This window comes from Canis lupus, chromosome 25 (genome assembly GCF_011100685.1).
Source record: "Canis lupus familiaris isolate Mischka breed German Shepherd chromosome 25, alternate assembly UU_Cfam_GSD_1.0, whole genome shotgun sequence".
Taxonomy (NCBI): domain Eukaryota; kingdom Metazoa; phylum Chordata; class Mammalia; order Carnivora; family Canidae; genus Canis; species Canis lupus.
In genome coordinates this window covers 18,743,077-18,757,955 of record NC_049246.1, presented here as the reverse complement: position 1 = coordinate 18,757,955, position 14,879 = coordinate 18,743,077, and the positions used below count along the sequence as shown (strand labels likewise).

Here is a 14,879-nt window from a genome sequence, read left to right as displayed (position 1 = left end):
AGAATACAACTTTCTAGAAGATTTAGCTTAAGGAGAGTATCCTTAGAAATGCAACCTTTTATGGGGAAAGCAAGTTTGGGTTTCAAGTATTATTTTCAATAAATATTACTTGAATTCTTCTAGAGTTGGTGATACCTATGCAAGATCAGAACACATTGCTGAGCAGCATATAGTACTAAATGACTTATGCTTAGTTCTAAGGAAGTCTGAACCATATATTGAAAGGCTGCTGAAAGACATCCACCCATTAGCACTGCCATGCTCATTGAAAGACATTGTTCCACAGAATTCAGTAAGTGAGACTTAAATTATTTCTTCTTTGGGGGCTAAATGTCCCAATTCTAGCTATGTATTGCCAGTCAGATTGCAGAGTGTAGGTTTAAGGCACCAATTGTTTTTGCATAATAAATAATCCATGCCAGTAAAAAAGGGAATTAACTTCAGTTTTCATAATTGGAAACATTCTTAATGAGAAATTGAGTCGGGTAAACATATGAATGAATGAATGATAGATGAAATATCAAAGTAAACCACTAAATTGAGTCACATGTAGAGAAAAATAAATTTTACAATATGGTGTGATGTGTGTGTTTCTATACATTTCTTCACTTTTTTGTTTCACTTTGTTCATTAGTTGTAGCCCATATTGCATTCTGCTTTATATTATTTATGAATACTTAATCCCCAGTGAGACAAAAACTCTATAAGACAGGAATTGTATTTAAGACTATATGTTAAATTAAATTATATTAGCTGTTATATTATGAAATCTGAATGCAGGAATCTGTGTCTTTGCCCATCATTGTATTCCCAGTACTTAGCAGATTATCTCACACATAGTTGGCATTTAATAGATGTTTGAAAGAATGAGTAAATGAATAAAAAATGTAAAAGGAAACATAAATATTAGCACTATTGTTTTCCTCAAAATGGTAAAATTGGTTTAATTTAATCTTTTATTCTTTTTTGCATTTTCTGAGTAAACTTTATAAAAGAGGTTTTATTTTTTGTTTTTAAGAAACTTGTAGCTTTTGGGATGCCTGGGTGGCTCAATGGTTGAGTCTGCCTTCGGCTCAGGGCATGATCCCGGGATCCTGAGATGGAGCCCCACATTGGCCTCCTTGCAGGGAGCCTGCTTCTCCTGCTGCCTAAGTCTCTGCCTCTCTCTGTGTGTCTCTAATGAATAAATAAATGAAATCTTAAAAAAAAAGAGAAAACTTGTAGCTTTTAAAAAATTTGAATATAGCTGGGACACGCTGTTAAATTAGTTTCAGGTATACAACATAGTGATTCACTAACTCTGCTGGATGTATCACAGTTCCAGATTTCAAAATATACTACAAAGCCAAAGTAATCAAAATGGTATGATACTGGCACAAAAATAGACTCCTAGATCAATGTAACAGGATAAAGAGCCCAGAAATAAACCCATGTTTATATGTTCAATTAATCTATGACACTGGAGTTTTGGTCTTTTTCCCTATTGTATATCCTTATATTTAGTAAATGATGCTGGGGAAACTGGACAGCTGCATGCAGAAGAATGTAACTGGACCACTTTCTTATACTATACACAAAAAAAGACAAATTTCTAAATGTGAGACCTGAAACTATAGAAGTCCTAGATAAAACATAGGTAGTAACCTCTTTGACATCAGCTTTGGCAATATTTTCTAGATATGTCTCTTTTGCGAAACAAAAGCAAAAATAAGGCATGTGAGACTACACTAAAATAAAAAAAAACTTTTGCATAATGAAGGATATCATCAACAAAACAAAAAGGCAACCTGATGAATGGGAGAAGATAGTTACAAATGATATATCTGATGAGGGGTTCATATTCAAAATATATAAAGAATGTAACACCAGAATATGTAGTTTTAACCCTTGAAATTTAGTTATAGGATCTTAAAGGTTCAAAGATCAATTGAAAGTTTTTTAATGGGTGAATATTTTTCCTTATTGTTTAAGTAGTCTATGCCTCATATATTCCTAGTTAAAGGAAACTAAGTTAACTGATGAATATAAATATCTTGATTGCATTACATGGCTTCCATTATGCTTTCTAAATTACCTTCTTTTTTTAATTTGAGAGAGAGAAAGCACAAGCAGCGGGGAAGGGCAGAGGGAGAGGGAGAAGAACACTCCCACCGAGTAGGGAGCCCAATGTGGGACTCAATCCCAGGACCTTGGAATCATGATCTGAGCCGAAGGCAGACGTTTCACCAATTGAGCCAACCAGGTGCCCCAAAATTATCTTTTGAATTTGTGTCATTAAAATGGAAAAATAGTATGTTTTATTTTAGAATATTTATAATCTTCATATTAATATTCAGAAGTGAAACTAAATTCTAAAATACAACAGCTTATGGACAACTTGAGACTGTTCATAAAATCAAAGATCTAAAGGTACCTGGCTGGCTCAGTTGATAAAGCATGTGACTCTTGTTCTTGGGGTCATGAGTTCAAACCCACATTGGGCATAGAATTCACTAAAAATAAATCCATATGTTGTAAATATATAAACACTGGTCTTGGGTTTCTGGCCCTAGTTGTTTAGTATCTGTGGTTGAGTAACTTTGCTCAAGTTTGCAGACTGGTTGTATTTTGGATTTATAAAACAAAAGCTAAATCCAGAGCATTGTACCATTAGTTATTACTAAATACATTGGAATTTTACTTTTTCCACAGGATGTAGGCTGGGGAGAAGAAGCTAAAGTAGAATTTTTGAAAATGGTAAATAACAAGGCTGTTTTAATGAAAGTTTTTAGAGAAGAAGATGGTGTGCTAATTGTAGATCTGCAGAAACCACCAACAAATAAAATAAGCAGTGATATGCCTGTTTCTCTTAGAGATGCATTAGTTTTCATGGAGTTAGCAAGGTAGGTAACTTATTAAAACAAATACTTTTGAGATTATAGTTATAAACTGGAATAGCAAATTTTAACTTTAAAAATTATGTACTGACTCTAAAGTGAACATAATCCAAGAGGTTAAAAATATTGCTATCAGAGTTTTCTAAGTACAGTTTGAAAACTGCATTCAGATAATTTAAGTAGAAAAATTAAGGTAGCTCAAAATAGAAACTATTTATAGATACTGAGTATTTTTTAGACTTCTGATAACTTCACAAACAGCTCCACTAGGGTTTTAAGAATTATTAGTTTAACAGTTCCTGATTTAAATTTTCTAACCTTTGGAATAAGTTCATGATCACCACTCTGTATTTAATGTATGAATCTAGAATAGATGAAGTTTCTTCCTATACCACCATCAGTGATGAACAAAGTAAGCTGACTAACAATGGACATAGTGAAAGATACTTTTTGTCCTGAGTGATGAGATGACTCTGGAAGTGACTCCAGTAGGTCTCATTGTGGAAAAAATAAAAGTAGTCATAGAGATGGAGGGGATCACAGAGATCCCTCAGGTGGTCTTACTGAGTACCACCATAGTCTGTAGTTGTCAGTTCCTGAAAGAGAAAAGACTAAGTAGAAGATACAAGCCTGGCTTAGAAATGTCCTGAAACAAATTCAAAGGTCAATTACTGATTTTTGAGAGTTGACTTTTAACCTGGCTTGATAATTGGAGACAATACCAAGAAATGTATCAGAAAAGAAATTGAAAAGGGAATACTCTTGGTAGATAAATCGGTATATGTGTAAGTCCTTTCTTCAGACCAAGTTGCTGAAAAAGACTTTTTAAGAAAATGGGTTGCTTATGGTTTTGATTGTGCTTTTAATCAGGTTTAGGTCGCAATCACCAAGAAGCCTCTCTGAAAAAAATATGACTCTACACTATCACCCACCTATTTTGCCTAACGAAATGACAGATGTTTCAGTTATGGTTTGTCATATAAATAGTCCTACTGATTTCTATCTTCAGTTGGTAAGTATTTAATATTCCTTTGAGACAAGTATTTTTTCAAATTTTAGTAGAAATGTATAATGGAAATGAGTACCCAGTGTGAATTTTAGAGCAAACCACTGTAAATTTAAGTTACTTAGTTGCAACTTTAAATGAGAAAATCACATGATTTATAGTAAATTGAAGGAACTCTTCATCATGCTAATTAGTGAAATATGGAGGGAAAGGACAGTGAATGATGCTTAATAAATGTGTTTCTTGCTACCTTATGAAATCTGGGGAATAGGAAATCACATAGACCTGAAATCAGAGTACTATGAGAAAACCTGTTTCTGACAGTGGACATCTGAGAATTTTTACTAGGTAATTTCCTGAATTTAATACCAAAATAAATTCAGATCAAAGGCATTTCATACTAAATTTTGAATGTGGACTGATGGGTTTGTTTAGATAGCTACTAACAAAGAGTTCATCCTTACCAATCTCTCTGTGTCTGTGTTTCATATGAGTTAACTCATTCTACGGGCCATAATGAATGAATAATCTGTTAATCTTCACAACAATCCTGTGAGAAAGATACTAGTATTTTCATTTATATATGGAGACTCTAACCAAAGGGATGAAGCAACTTGCCTGACGTCACACAGCTCAGAAGGGATGAGCCAGGATTGAACTGGGCAGTGTAACTGCATTCAGAGCCTGCCACCTCAAGCACTGCAGCACACGATAAGGGCTCCCCAGATGAGTTGTAGAAGTCTGCTTATTTGGTACTAAGCTAGGACTTACATATATTTCTTACACTGAATATTTTATATTGTCTTTTATTTAAATTGAAGTAAAACATAAATATACCATTTTAGCCATTAAATATACAGTTCAGTGCCATTAAGTATGTTTTGTGCAACCATTGCCATTATTCATCTCCAGACCTGTTTGATCATCCCAAACAGCTCTGTAATCATTAAACAGTAACTCTCCATTTTTCCTTCCCCCAGCTTCTGATAACCTGTACTACTATATTTTTTATGAATGTATTTATTCTAGGTACCTCTTAAGTGGAAACAATATTTTTCCTTTGTGTCTGCCTTATTTCACTTAGCATAGTGTTTACCAGTTGTAGCATGTATCAGAATTTCATTCTTTTTCATGACTAATATTTCATTTTATGTATATACTACATTTTGTTTATCTATTAATCTGTTGATGGACACTTGGATTGTTTCAACATTTTGGCTATTGTGAATAACGCTGCTATAAGCATGGAGGTACAAGTTCTATTTGGGTCTCTGCTTTCAGTTCTTTTAAGTATATACCTAGCTCTGGAATTGCTGGATAATATTAAAGTTCTGTTTAACTTTTTGAAGAACTACCAAACTATTTTCCACAGTGCCACACTATTTTGTATTTCTATTAGCAATGCATAAAGGTTGCAGTATTTCTAACTATCACCAACACTCATTTAAAAAAAAAAAAAAAAAAAAAAAGCCAGGCGCCTGGGTGGCTTCAGCCAGGGTGTGATCCTGGAGACCCGGGATCAAGTCCCACATTGGGCTCCATGCATGGAGCCTGCTTCTCCCTCTGCCTGTGTCTCTGCCTCTCTTTTTCTCTCTGTGTCTCTGATGAATAAATAAATAAAACATTTTTTTAGAAAATAAAAAGCCATTTTAAGGGCATGAACTTACATCTCATTATGGATTTGATTTGCATTTCCCATATGACTAGTATTGTTGAATACATTTTTTCATGTGTGTATTTATTGGTCATTTATATATTTTCTCTGGAGAAATACCTATTCCAGTCCTTTGACCATTTTTGAAATCAGGATGTGTCAGCACTCCAACTTTGTCCTTTTTAATATTGTTTTGTCAATTTGAGGTCCCTTGAGATTCCATATGACTTTTAGAATGAGTTTCTCTATTCTGTCTGAACCATCTGAAAATTTGCTAGTGATACCATTGAATTGTAGATTGCTTTGGGAAATATTGTCAGTAATACTAGATCTTCCAGGCCATGAATGTGGAGTGCCTTTCCTCTTATTTTTGTCATCTTTCATTTCTTTTAGCAGTCTGGTATGGTGTATAAGTATACAAGTCTCTTCCTTCCTTGTTTAAGTTTATTCCTAAGTGTATTCTTTTTTTTAATGATATTATAGAAGGAATTATTACTTTCCTTTTTAGATTGTTCATTACTGCTTTATACAACTGGTTTTTCTCTCTGGATTTTAGGTCCTGTAACTTCACTAACAGGTTTTTTTGGTGGGCTCTTTACACTTTTATATGTTATGAAATTATGTCAGCTGCAAAGAGATAATTTTATTTCTGACAATTGGAATGCCTTTTGTTTCTTTTTCTTATTTAATGGCTCTGGTTAGAAATTCCAATATCTTGTTGAATACAAATAGAAAAAGCAGATGTCTTTTTCTTCTGAGGAGAAAAAGCATTTGTCTTTTACCATTGACTGTGGTATCTGGGTTTTTCCATATGGCCTTTATCATGTTGTCCTTCCATTGTGCTTAGGAAAGATACTTTGTATGTTTTCAGTCTTTTAAAACTTATTAAGGCTTGTTTTGTAGCCTAACATATTGTCTATCCTGAGAATGTTTCATGTATACTTGAGGAAAAATGTGCATTCTGCTCTTGGCTTGAATGTTCTGTATATGTCTGTTAGGTGTAGCTGGTTTGTACTGTTCAAGTAATTTGTTTTCTTCTTGACATTCTTTGTAGTTCTGTTTTTGAAAGTGGAGCATTGAAGTCTCCTTTTATTGAAGGTCTGTCTCCTTTCAGTTCTGTCAATGTTTGCATCATATATTTTGGGGCTCTCATATAATTATTACATCTTATTGGTGAATTGACCCTTTTATCAATGTATAATGTCATTCTTTGTATCTTGTAATATTATCTGACTTAGTCTGTTTTCTCTGATAGTAGCATAGCCACCCCAGCTCTCTTTTAGCTACTGTTTGCATGGAATACATTTTCTAATTTTTAACTTTCAACCTATGTATGTTTTTGGATTTAAAGTGAGTATCTTATAGATAGCATATAGTTGGGCCATTTTTTAAAACCATTCTGCAAATCTTTGCCTTTTAGTTAGGGAGTTTAATCCATTTAAAATACCTATTAGTAGGAAAAACTCCCACCAGTTTACTATTTTCTGTATATATTATACCTTTTTTGTCTCTCATTTCCTCTATTTCCCTCTTTTGTGTTTAGTTGTTTTCTTGCAATGTCATTTTTTAATATTTTTGAAAAACATTCTCATAAAAAAACAGAATTTACCATATAACCATATTTAAGTGTACAGTTCAGTAGTGTTAACTATACTCTCACATTATTGTGAAACAGATCTCTAGAACTGTTTCATCTTGCAGAACTGAACTCTACATTTCCTAAACAATCACTGTCCATTTTCCCCTATCCCTAACCACTTACAACCACAATTCTGTGAATTTCATTATTTTGATGCTTCGTGTAAGTGGAATCATAGTGTTTGTCTTTTGGTGGCTGGCTTCACTTAATCTAATTCTCTTAAGTTTCATTCACACTGTTGTGTGAGATTTTCTTCTTTAAGGCTAATATTCCATTGTATGTATATATATCACATTTTATTAATCTATTAATCCATCAATGGACATTGGGTTTGCTTCTACCTCTTGGCTCTTGTGAATAATGCTGCAGGGAACATGGGTGTGCAAATATTGTAGTTTCATGTTTTGATTACCTTATTTCCTTTTGTATATATCTGTATTTTTTTATCATTACCATGGGAATTACATATAATATCCTAAAGTAACAATTAATATAGGTTTATACCAACTTTAATTGCACAAAAACCTTACTCCTGTGCAGCTCCATTCCCCTTTTATATTATTGATGTCACAAATTGATCTTGTGTGCTCAATAACACAAATTTATAATTTTATGCATTTATCTTTTAAATTCTAGAGAAATATTATCCTATAGAAATAAAGAAATAAAAATGGAGTTGCAAACCAAGATTAAAATAATACTGGCTTTCATATTTATCCTTGTACTTACCTGAACCACAGATCTTCATATCTTCATGTGACTCTGAGTTACACTCTAGCATCCGTTTATTTCTACCTAGAGGATTCCCTTTAATGGCAGCAAACTCCCTCACCTCTTGTTTCTCTGTGAATGGCTTAATTTCTCCCTCATTTTTTGAAGGGTAGTTTTGCTGGGTATGTAATTCTCAGTTGATAGGGTTTTCTGCCCAGCACTTTAAATATATCTCCCTATTCTCATCTGTCCTCAAAGGTTTCTTAGGAGAAATCAACCAGTAATCTTGTTGATGACCCCTAGTACATAACAACTTGCTTCTTTTGCTGCTTTCAAGATTCTATTGTGTATTAGCTTTGTAGGGCCATTGTAACAAAGTACCCTGAATTGGATAGCTTAAACAACAAAACTTTATGGTCTTACAGTGATGGACTCTGGAAGTCTAAAATCAAGATGTTGACAGGATTCATTCCTTCTGAGGTCTTAGAGGTAAAATCTATTCCATGTCTGTCCCCTAGATTTTGGTGGTATGCTGACAGTCTTTACCACTCATTGGCTTCTGCTTCCTCTTCCTAGTCTCATCCTCTTTCTTCACATGGCATTTTCTCTGTGCTTGTCCATCTTAATTTTTCAGTAAGGATACCAGTCTTATTGAATTAGTTCCCACCTAAGAATTTATTTTACTTTGATAACCTCTGTAAAACCCTATCTTCAAGTAAGGTTACATTATGAGGTACTGAGGGGTTATAACTCCAAAATATTTATTTTGGGGGGTGAGGACACAGTTCCCAAAGCAGTCTGCTTTCTGCTCCATCAGAAATTCATGTACTTTCCACATGCAAAATACATTCATCCCATCCCAATCATTCCAGCATCAATGGTAAGTCTAAAATCTTCTATATAAATTTCATCAACCAAAGTCTCAAATCTTATCATCTAATTCATCTAATTCAAGTAGAGGTTAAGACAGGTATTGTTCAAGCTGGAGCAAAAATCTCCATGTCTGAATATGTGAGACCAGACAAATCTAAAACCTAGCAGGGAAATTTCTATTAGATTCTTATGACTTGAGAATAACTTTTATTGGCTGGATGCTCTACCCTCTAGTCACACTAGGGTGGTGGCTTTGCCACCTTAGCCCTGGGAGCAGCCTCACCTGTTGGAATTGAGAGGTTGTCCTCATGCTCTGGAACCCAGGAGGCCTCCTGGAATAGAGAATGAGATAGATGTTCCTGCCTCTCAGACATCTGCCCACTGGGCTCCTGGTGACAGTGGCAGACATGCCAGCCTCTGAATCACCTTCAGGGTCATTATTTTTCTTGAAAGATAACACATGTTCAGGGACACCTGGGTGGCTCAGTGGTTGAGCATCTGCCTTTGGCTCAGGGTGTGATCCCAGGATCACATGGTGTGAGTGCTGCATCAAGCTCCTTGTAAGGATCCTGCCTATCCCTCTGCCTATATCTCTGCCTCTCTGTGTCTTTCATGAATAAATAAATAAAATCTTTTTAAAAAAAGATAACACATGTTCAGGGTTGAATAGCCCTGACAGCTCACTTCCTGCCTGTAGAATCCCAACAGCGTTTCTTCCTTCTTCCCATCTCTGTCCCCATAAATTCAAGCAGGCAGTGTTTCTGCTGAGATGATTGATTAGATCCACATTTCACATGCCCATAATCTCTTTAGCAGTATCCAGCCACACCTTTGGTGTCCTCTCTAAGCACACAATCTCATTGTTTACAATATGGATAGACTGAGAATATTCTAAATTCTTCAAGTTTTGGTTTCTTTATGTTTGACAATTCCTTATCTCTGTCTTCTCCTGTTTTATTATGAGCAAAGAGAAACCAATCTGCATTCAATGTTTGTGCTTAGAGATCTCCTCAGCTAAATATTAAAGTTCTACTTTCTGTCTCACAGAACACAGTTCAGCTAAGTTCTCTACCACTTTATATCAAGGATTGCCTTTCTTCCAGTTTCCAATAATATGTTCTTCATTTCTGTCTGAGATCTCACCCGAAGCACCTTTAACATTCCTATTTCTACCAAAATTCTTTCCAATGCAATCTGGACTTCTTCATTCAAGCACTTTAGAAGTTCTCCTCCTCAATCCATTACCTAATTCCAAAGTCACACCCACATTTTAGGTATTTGTTACTGCAATACCCTACTTCTCAAAACCAAAACCTGTATTCATTTTCTAGGGCTGCAACAACAAAGTTACATAAATTAAGTGGATTAAAGAACATAAATTTATTGTCTCATAGTTCTGGAGTTTCAAAGTATGAGATCAGGGTATCAGTAGGGTCGGTTCTTTCTTAGGGCTGTAAGTAATAATGTATTGCATTCCTTTCTCCTAGTTTCTGGTGATTAGCTGGAACTTTTTTGGTTGTCTCTGATTTCTACATCACCCTAATCACTGCCTACTCTTCACAAGCCTTCTCCTGTATTTGTCTCTGTACTAAATTTTCCCCTTTTAATAACACCAATCATATTAGATTAAGGCCTACCATAATGACCTCATTTTAACTTGATTATCCCTGTCAAGACTGTCTCTAAATAAAGTCACATTCTCATGTTATGACTTGAATATATCTTTCTTGGAGATACAAATGACCTTCTTAGATTTGTAGATTCATGTATGTCATCAAATTTGGGAAGTTTTCAGCCATTATATCCTCAAATAATCTTTCTACTTCTTTCTTTCTCCTTCTGAGACTCCCATAATGTGTATATTAATATGTCTTATGGTGCCCTTGGTCTCTGTTCAAGTCCCTTAGTTTCTGTTCCCTTCACTCTTTTTTTTTCTTTTCTCCTCACTTAATGATTTCAGTTGTCCTATCTTCAAGTTCACTGATCCTTTCTTATGATTGTTCAAATATGCTGTTGAATCCCTCTGGTGTATTTTTCACTTTAGTTATTGTACTTTTCAACTCCAGAATTTGATTCCTTTTTATAATTTCTCTTTGTTGGCATTTTCATTTTGGTCCTTTATTGTTTTCCTGGTTTCCTTTAATTCTTTATCCATGTGTTCCTTTATTCTTTGAACATATTTAAGGCAGTTGTTTTAAAGTCTTTGTCGAGTAAGTCCTTTATCTGGGCTTCTTTGTGAGTGGTTTCTATTTTGTTCCTATGAATGAGCCATGTTTTTCTTTTTCTTTGTATTTCTTCTAATATTTTTGTTGAAAACTGGGCATTTGAAACTCTGAAAATCAGAGTCTCAGTTCCTTTAGCTTGTGTTCAGAAAATGTTTTGGCAGATTTCTTTGAATGTCAGGAGTCTGGGTGTTTGCTTGGTTGTTGTAAACCTTTGACTTTTCCATAGTTTGACAAAGTTTGTATGATGTCTCTCAGCCTCTCTGTCTCTCTTCCTTGTTTTTTGTTTTTTGTTTCTGTGGGAGAATGAGAACTTGGAACTTCCTAGTCTCCTATTTTTGCTGATGTCATTTCTCTGTTGAATTTTTTACTACCCACTATGGATAACCTGTTAATGAAAGAATATGAATAATACCTACTTAGAAATAAAAATTTAGAAAATGTAAAGTTTTTAAAGTAATATAAATGGAATAACAAGAAAACACAGATTCACAAAATTTCCACTTGCATTATAATACTTAAGAGAAAAATTTCATTTTTTGCTATTTGAAGTGAATTTTAAAATATTTTTTTAACCTTAAGAATTAGTATTTGGAGAGATAATAAGGCATTTCTTGGTGTTTTGGAATTTGGGGGGGGTACTATGTTTTAGGTATTATAGGAACTTTAAGAACTAAAGTAACCAAATAATGTTAAATATTATTTAATAAGAGAAATCTTTAGTTTACTCAATGCAGTTATTTCATAAACCTTACTGAAATTACTGATTTAAAGAATTATCAATTCACTTTAAAACCATAAGATGGAAGGTTGATGGGAAACTGGAAGTTCATATAATGTCAAAGTATTTGTATACATGAGTATATAATGTCAAAGTACATGAACTACGTGGTGGATCCAATGGTAAAAACATAACTGTACAGTAGAGGGATCATCACCCTAAGCTGTAGGTGAATCTTAACATGTTAATATTGAGTCAATAATGTTATATCTTTTGATATATTGCAACTTAAGTACACTTAAGATGTATTCTGGCCACAAAAGGTTTGAATCCACCAAACCTATACACACAACTTCTAGGTTTGGGGAAATTTCAGGAGACAGACCCCACTTAATGGAGAAACAAGCTAATTGATAGCATGAGGATATAACCTTGTAAATCCATAAGATGGAGCATTCTGCAGAAAAATAGCAAGCTCTTTTCAGCAAGACCTAAAAAGAGGACTACACTAGATTCTAAAAGATTTATTGAAATAACTAGATATAACGTGTCTTGAATTTGATACTGGTTTGGGTCAGTTAGGGATATCTAAACGTGGTCTAGAAGTACTGATAGAAATAGAAAAGTGAGAATTGATGGAAAATACAAATAAACTATAATCAAATTGCATGTAAGAGATCATCTCATTTTTGTTTTAAAAAATATGGAAAGTTTGTGTATAAGGGATCTGGGAGGATAGACACTTAAGATACCTGGAGAAACATTTCTAAAAATTTTTGTTATGTCCATATTTTCTAATTTTATATACTGCTTCTGTAATAAAATATTTCAAGTATAAATTATGTAATAATTTGTGTAATTCCAACATTTCATAATTTTATAGCCAGTGCTTATAATACATTGCCACATTTAAATTTTGCTTCTTTGAAACTACAGTGTTTTAATACCTTTATTTCTCAGATAGAGAGCCTGGATTTTTTATTTTTACTAAAGACAATTGAGGAATTCTATAAAAGTGAAGATGGAGAAAATCTGGAAATCCTCTGTCCAGTTCAAGGTCAAGCCTGTGTAGCTAAATTTGAAGATGGAGTTTGGTACCGAGCAAAAGTCATTGGTAGGAAATTACAGGGTTTCCACAGGGAAATGTTATGCTTAAAATTGACATAATTTGAGTTGGTACAAATTAAATCATGGAAGTGGTATTATTTGCTCAATTATCTATCTTTAAAAAGCTAGTGGTAATGTTTGGAGGTGAATCTCTCGGCCCTTAGATTTTGATTTGACTGGGACTTAACTGGTTTTTTTGTTTTCTAATGTCTGCCTTATTTAAAAATTTAAATGGTAATAAACAACTTATACTCCATTCCTCAAAGGCAAATATTTTAGGGTTGCCTGGCTGACTCACTTGGAAAAGCATGCAACTCTTGATCTCAGGGTCATGAGTTTGAGCTTTATGTGGAGTGTAGAGATTATTTTTAAAAATACCTTAAATTCTTTCAGCTGTTTCTTTTGATATTTGTGTTATTTATTCTAAACGTATAATACTTTGTTGATAGTTTTAGGTATTATCTATTCTTATTATGGTAGATAGCAGTTTTAGATTTCTTGTAGCTCTCTTGTGCTCTTCCAAGCTCACCCCTATAGTTGTATCACAATTTTTAGTTAACCCATATTTTATATAAATATTTTCACTAAGTCATAAAGAATACTTTATTTCTATTTCAACTTAATGCATCAAATTTTCACTTTGTTTCCTTTAAATTTATGGCTACATTTTCCTAATAGTTCAGAAACGGTTTTCCACATGTTAAGCTTTTCAGGTAATGTTAGTTTAATTTTTTCTCTAATGGTGAAAACATCCTCCTATCTCCCCAGTTAGACTACTAGTCTTCTAAGCTTATTACACTTTTGTTATTCAGAGAATTTATTTCACTTGGCAATATACTTCTTGGTTTTCCTGTATTGGATCCCTCATTTTATAAATCCCATGTTTACCTCTTCAGTTTACTCCTCCTTTTTTTTTTTTTTTTTTTTTTTTTGAGCATTTTCTAATTGTTTCCTCAGAATAAATGGAGGTAAATTTTGAGATCTTTCATGTCTCCTGACTGTACTCTCATACATGATAATTTGAATAAAAAATGTTCTTTAAATTTTATCTCCTATCCATTTGTTTGTGTTGTCTAAAACTACATCTCCATTTGGAGACTTAAGGAATCTAATAGCATTGGTACAGTTGAGAATATCCTTCTAGCGAGAGGATTCCTGCAGAAGTATGGAGGGATTCTCTCACCTTCTTACACTTACGGTAACATGTGTCTTTTCAATTACTGTGGATGCAAATTACCATAGGGCCTAAGTAGTTTGAAGTTTCCTCTCCAGTACCAGTGTTGTTCCATATGCTTCCACTTCTACTAAGGAGCAGAGAATGCTTATACCTTTTCCATTTTTTGAAATTTATATACTGTACTACCCTTTAAATTTGGAAATGATGGCAACCAGTTTATAGAACTATACATAGGTGTGTTAAGAGAAGCTAAAGTCGACCATATATTTTGAGTATTTTCAAAAAGGTCAGTGTATGATAAGTTTTTATTCAAACTTGCATGTGTTTGAACTTTTTAGGGGCTTCGTTGGTGTCCTGTAAAATATAGAGACTAGATTGACATGGAGGTCTGTCTCTGCTTATTTCTTACAGTATCTCCCCAAATAATTTTTTTAAATTTCAGTTAGGTATCATTATATGAATGAATCTTTAGTTTGATTATTAAATCTTTTGCCTTAATCACCTGTGTTGACTAACAGTAAACATTTATTAAGCGCTTACTTTGATGCTTTGCTAATTATTTTAAATAGATGAATCCTCAAAAAAGTCTTATGAGGTTGGATTCTTTTGGTATATCCATTTTACAATGAAATAATGAGGCTTAGAGAGAAAAAGGAACTTGCTCAAAGTCACGTGGAATTTGACTGGATTCTAACCCAGTCAGTTTTAACATCTAATTTTTAACCTAGTATCTGATAGCTATGTTGTTATCCTGATTTTGATTGTCCTTTAGACATCTTAAAATTGTTCATTTCTTTTCACCAAGTCTGAAGACTATGCATTATGGTTGTTTTTTTTTAAGTTCACATATTAGAAATATATTTTATATTAAAAAAGTATGTTTATGTATTAAT

The 14,879-nt window shown here is 33.6% G+C and overlaps 1 protein-coding gene across 2 annotated transcripts in view; it reads left to right on the top strand.

The window, feature by feature from the left end:
• RNF17 (ring finger protein 17) overlaps positions 1-14,879 on the top strand; it is a 116,236-nt gene that overhangs the window by 40,352 nt on the left and 61,005 nt on the right. For both annotated transcript variants that reach the window (XM_038573546.1, XM_038573545.1), the window contains exons 13-16: positions 124-292; positions 2,692-2,882; positions 3,747-3,888; positions 12,663-12,816. In XM_038573546.1, the coding sequence (XP_038429474.1) occupies positions 124-292; positions 2,692-2,882; positions 3,747-3,888; positions 12,663-12,816 (656 nt within the window). The remainder of the gene's footprint in view (positions 1-123; positions 293-2,691; positions 2,883-3,746; positions 3,889-12,662; positions 12,817-14,879) is intronic.